At 38.8% G+C, this 5,995-nt stretch overlaps 1 protein-coding gene across 3 annotated transcripts in view; it reads right to left on the reverse strand.

Annotated features, from left to right (window-relative positions):
* Window positions 1–1,818: 1,818 nt before the first annotated feature.
* The window catches only part of LOC107667402 (serine/arginine-rich splicing factor 3-like), a 7,928-nt gene continuing 3,751 nt past the window's right edge, over window positions 1,819–5,995 (reverse strand). For 2 of the 3 annotated variants that reach the window (XM_016459077.1, XM_016459076.1), the window contains exons 4-7: window positions 3,762–3,896; window positions 2,534–2,572; window positions 2,267–2,353; window positions 1,822–2,182 (exon numbers count right to left, since the gene is read on the reverse strand). In XM_016459077.1, the coding sequence (XP_016314563.1) occupies window positions 2,155–2,182; window positions 2,267–2,353; window positions 2,534–2,572; window positions 3,762–3,896 (289 nt within the window). In that variant the 3' untranslated portion in view covers window positions 1,822–2,154. Of the gene's footprint in view, window positions 2,183–2,266; window positions 2,354–2,533; window positions 2,573–3,761; window positions 3,897–5,995 lie in introns of all 3 variants that reach the window. The other variant, XM_016459078.1, reaches the window with a different exon arrangement.

Genomic DNA, 5,995 nt, shown 5'->3' on the forward strand with positions numbered 1-5,995 from the left:
CTCCAGTGGTCCTCACTTCAAGTTTTCTTTCAACTTTAAACCTACCAGTACTCTTGCGTGTTGATCCCATTTTTCTTTTCCGTTCTGACAGTTCATTCTCCATGAGTGAATCCTTGTGACCCCTTGCATGTGGAGGACATTCTAATGCAGATGTTTGTTGATCAACGCTTGAGCTTGGTGGATGATCAAACTGGGTTGAATGGCAATCAGTGGAGGTGTGAAATTCATTTAGCCCATCCTCAGACCCATCATCATCTTTCTCGATATTGCTGTTAAGACCTTTAGGACCTCGTCGAGATGAACCAAGTCTCTGGTTCTTCTTGGATCTTCTGCCTGACATGACTGTTCATATGATGAGACAAACAATGGAGATGAGTCATTTCTAAACATCTTTGACACTTAAGAACATGATTAAAAAGGAAACCAGAGAGCATTAGTGATGTGGCCCATGTATGACTCATACCAACCGTCACACATGTGCTCTCAAATCATTGATTCCACTAAAGACTTTTGCTTGTGATGATACATAATGACAGTGAAAATCAGACCACCCTAACAAGCTGTTTTATATACTAATATACTAGATAGATATAAGGTCAAGAGTTATATTTTCAATATATAACAAATGTTTATCAAAAAAACAAAACAAAAACATGACACTTGCCATCACACATTTAATTCGTACCGCATGGACGAGTAATGACAGTCTGCTCTGCTTCCATACATCCTAACGTGCTGATTATTTATTCAAATTATTTAAAAATATATTTAAAAAAAATATATGTGTAAATACACGTTGTTGGACGGATGAATATTTTGTCATGTCTTTACTCAGATGTTCGCAATGTGAAAACAAGACATTCCGCTCAACTAAATACCATGACTAAGTAATCCAACGTCAATATGGATAATCTGAGGATAAAACCACGTAATTTGCATGTAAAATTTTGCATTTACAAATGCAAAATGACAAAGCGTAAATGTAAGACGTGCCCCCTACAACTTGTAACACTACTAAAGTACCATGATAAACTGATGTTACCTTCTGATGCCCCTTTCAGGGATCCATTCACTTTGCAGTCCTGGGTGTTTTAGCAGCGCAGTATTAGTTGCCTGTGTTTCTCTTTTGAAGGAGGCTCAGTTCATGCAGCTTCCTTTTTACTGCTACCCTCAACTTCCTGTGTTATTGACACAAACTGCATTATAAGTGTGACCTTGAAGTATATATTTCATGAAGAGAATTGATGATCGTTCTTACTGCGTGAACGACGTAAACAATTTTTTCTCTTCCTATTTTTTGATAGCACAGTCTAAGTGCATGATTGAATTTTTTTATCTTTTTGAGTTTTGCTGGCTCTTTAGTAAACATTTTAAAGCTTAGAAATGCAACCCAATAGCCTATGATACGATTTAAAACACATACTATATGATGCAGTCAAATGAACCAAAATAGGTTCACAATAAGCAGCATTTTATTTTAACTTGAAATTCCTTCCTTCAAAAAAAGCCTTTACAATAAGGTTTAACATTTGTTACATCATTAACGATTGTTGCAGCATTATAGGTTAGTTACTTCATAAATATATTGTTCATTACTAATTCATGTTTGTTAACAATACATTGTTTATTCAACTTGAAATAATGCATTAGTACATGAAGAAAATTATCATAACCTATATCATAATTGCTAGTTCATGATACCCAATATCAATACATGTGATAATGAATTGAACCTTATAGCAAAAGGGTTACCAAACTCTTTACTGCAAGTAACATCTGAACAGCTAATCAGTGTGAACTGTAGAGAAAAGTCATACAGTGATTTCATAAGGAACTTCTTTTAATGGAAGTACAAACAAAAAAAGCATACAAAACTGGTCACAAATGACCATCTAAGTCAGACATCCCATTCAGAACTTTTCACTGCCCAAAGAGCATAAAATTACATTCAGGCATTTAGGCAGGATGCAACCATTGCTACCCATTAAGCACAGATATCTTAAGTAAAAAAGGATAGTCAGAACACTATGGGGAAGATACATTTTAAAAACACTGGGGGCAAAAAAAAATCCATCACTGTTTCCAATCATCCTGGTCTGTTGAGGAGAAGCGCACAGACATGCTTTCTCTGATGAGGCTGGCCTTGAACATTTCTCACTTCCGACCATTGGAACGTGAACGACTGAAAAGAAAGACAAATTACGTCAGCATAAATGTAAATACTCTAGCTGTGCCATTACACAACTACTCACAAGTGTAAACCTACCTGCGTGATCTTGAGAAAGACTTTGAAGGTTTATAGTTTCTATCGCGGGACAAAGACCTCTCTCTTCTCCTCTCTCTGGAAAGTGACCTATAAAAGTCAAGTAAACACGTAAGAATATATGTTATAGTTATCTCATTACTAAGGAGCTGTAAGATGAGATGCAAAGTTAGTTTATATCCATAAGAATAGCCATAATTAAAAATGGAAACGTGGTTATGGTGTTGACATTAGTTGCAGAAGGGTTATAAAAACATTTAAGCAACTCACCTGCTCCGACTACGACTAAAGCTCCGCCTCCTAGGAGACCTAGATGCAAGAAATACTGACAAGTCAGGGGTCAATATGGCCAAAAAATATTCATGATGCATGAAGCGTCACGCAATAGTTTTTGGAGTTGATACCAATTGGCCTTCAATTAAGTTTTTATGAAGCCCAATATGGGTCAACATTTTTCAAAACAACTATCATAAGTGCCTGTTCCATATTCATTTGCCAAACCTTTGTGCATTGATCAAAAAGGTTTCAGTATGAAAACTACTGAAACACAGAGGGCTGTAAATGTATTTTGATTAAAAAACAAAACAAAAAGTCACTCTTTGGATATCGTATTATACATATTAACATCAGGAAAAAGGTTATACCTCAAAACCACCAAATAAACAAATTTCAATGTCATTAAGCGGGAGGAAAAGGCATTAACTTACTATTTTGTTTTCAACAAGCTAGTTATGATGCAGTGAAGCTGAGTGCTGGTCAGGAGGGTGTAATTTGCGGGGAGATTTTGCCAGATGGTTTCTAGATGTTAACAGCTATACAGTAGGTGGCTGAAGATGTCAGCTAGATGAGGACTGCTGAGGATATGTTGTCATGTAGACATTTGGGGAGGGGCATAAGACCCGTTGATTGGTTGTAAGTGTGGCGTGGTTGGTTTTGCCGATCAGGTTAACGTTGGAGGAGGTGAAGGAGCCTGAGAGAGGCATGCTCAGGAACCAATGGGCTGGTGGCCATGCTTGGATCATGTGAGCTGATTGGTGTACGCTGGTCAATTGATGCTGAAAGAGGGCTAGTTGACTGACTCAGAGGAAGATGAGTAGAGGCTTGGTGATGTCTCTGAAAGGGGGGGTGGGGTGGTCAGCTTCATTAATATAAATAGAAAAATGACATAAAACCCAAACAATGAGAAGATTCTTCGGAAATCTGTAACTACAATTCAATTATAATGAATATTCCTGAGCAAAAACTCAATGCACTCATTTAGAATAGAGAACATCGGTAGAGGGGAATGAAGCATTGGCTAACCAATCCAAAAGCTGAAAACTGATCAGTGCAAGGACAGCACGTGGAAGGTTTTCGAACAGCTTGCCCAAATTTATGAAAAGATGCTGGCTTTGTCAGTCTCCACACCTAGGCTCATCATTCTGCCCATAACTAAGCTTGAGGTGAAAGGGTTTTTAAGACATCTAGCCTTGTTTGAGAGCAGAAAAAGAAACCTTACCGCCGTCTAGTGGGTGGGCTGCGGCGTCTATAATCATCACGAGGGCGACGATTCCAAGAAGGGGGTGGTCCTCGATACCGTGACCGTTTTTCACCACTGGACATTTCAACTCTCACTCGACAACCACACAGTGTTCTGAAGCAGACAAATAAAAATATTTTACAGAAAGAAATAGCTGCATTATACTGATGACTTTTTTTTAAAGGGGTCATATGATGCGATTTCAATTTTTCCTTTCTCTTTGGAGTGTAACAAGCTCTAGGTCAATTTTTCCTTTCTCTTTGGAGTGTTTCAAGCTGTTGGTGCATAAAGAAGATCTGTAAAGTTGCAAAGACTAAAGTCTCAAATCCAAAGAGATATTCTTTATAAGTTAATTGTCAACCACACCTACCTAAAACGGCTCGTTCTAACACGCCCCCACATGTCTACGTCACAATGTGGGAAGATTTGCATAACGCCGCCCAAATGTTCACGCAAAGAAAGAAGGCGTAACTTTATTCTCGCTGTAGTATTGTCGTTGCCGCCGCTGCCGCCATGTCGTGAAGGCGCTGTGTGTTTCCTTGTGAAAGCGAAACTACTTTGTTTGGCCTTCCAAAAGAGGACGATATCCTCTTTTGGTCGTCGTCACATGTGGTTGCCGCAAGCCCGCCGGCCGCCGCTCACTCAAGCAAACGCATTTCATTACACCAAATAATGTTATTTTTAGCAACATCACATGACCCCTTTAATAGCATAAACAATGGTTGCGTTTGCACTTGGCATTAACATGCGATCAGCTCATCAGTCAATCAGGACACGGTGCATTTACACTTGGCAACATCAAGTGACTTTTCTACCTGGATAACCGATCAGATCTCTCATTCCCGCGCAATATTTACATAAGTCTTACACCGTGTCTACACCGGACGCGAGTAGCGTGGTGCGCCACAACAAAATACTATAGAACCCATTATAATCAGTAATGCGGTCTACACTGGATGTGGCACGACACGACAAATCCCCGACAGTAAACTGTTGCCTCTTTCTATTTATCACTGACACAAAGTTAAAATAATTCGCAATGGTCGCTTTATCGCGTCCAGTGTAGACAGCCTCAAGCTGTTGCGGGACGGTGTGACAACTGTCACGTCCGGTGTAGACACAATGTTAAGTGTGCGAGTCTCACTAGCCCTCTACGGCCTGGTGTCCTCCATCTATCTTCTGACAGTTCGGGCGAGAGGAGGGGGATGGGGTTTTACGTGTTGTTGACCTACGAATGCAGACATGATGGCTGGATTGCGTTTACATTACCCTGAGATCCGATCACAATGTGTCCTCGACTACCTCAGGACCAGGACACACTGATCGGATAACATTCCGATTAGAAGCGCGTTTACACTTGTCTTTTCAATGTGTATGTGGACGACATCCGGGATACAGGTCGCATGTTAATGCCAAGTGTAAATGCAGCCAATGTATATTTAATTTTTTTATTTAGTTTTAATTATTATTTCATTTCAAGCAATATTATCATTGCTCTGTATTAAGTGTTGTATGCCTATGTTGTATCATCTCTTCTAGGACACTAAAATGGATCAAATGTTGCCTGGCAACTAGCTTCATGGCCTAATGGTTAGAGCGTGGGACTTGTGACCCAAAACTCGCGGGTTCAAGTCTCGGGATTGTAGGTGGGGAGAGTGAATAGGCCTGTCACGATAACAACTTTTTGTTGTGCGATATATTGCCCCAGAAATAATTGCGATAAGCAATATTATTGTAATTTTAAATACCGTTTTATGCCACTGAATATATAATCATAATGTAACCACATAATAATGCAAGAAGGCCAACACAATTCCAAATGACAACAAACTTAAATTTTTTAAGAATATTTAGATTATGGAAATTAAGTATCAAAATATTAGATACCTTAAAAAACCTGAATAAATAGTAAATAATTTTCTAACAAAAAGTGCAAAGTAGCAAGTACAAAAAAAGAAAAATTCACAAAGAACTTGTATGGAGATTTTTCCATCTACAGATTTTTCCCTTATCTTCTTTTCTCTGTAAATTAAAGGTGCACACTATTCCTGAAAAACACAATCCCTACTTAGCAGTCAGATGTCCGTATGCACAAAGGCACAGATCCCTAAACAGATCCATTTGCAGATGAAACTTTTTTTTGTAGAAGCATTTTTTAAATGTGAACTAGCACCTCATGACTACACCACGTTATGTACGAGAAGCTGCAAAAG

This window comes from Sinocyclocheilus anshuiensis, unplaced genomic scaffold, assembly GCF_001515605.1.
Source record: "Sinocyclocheilus anshuiensis isolate Anshui unplaced genomic scaffold, SAMN03320099.WGS_v1.1 scaffold964, whole genome shotgun sequence".
NCBI classification, from domain to species: domain Eukaryota; kingdom Metazoa; phylum Chordata; class Actinopteri; order Cypriniformes; family Cyprinidae; genus Sinocyclocheilus; species Sinocyclocheilus anshuiensis.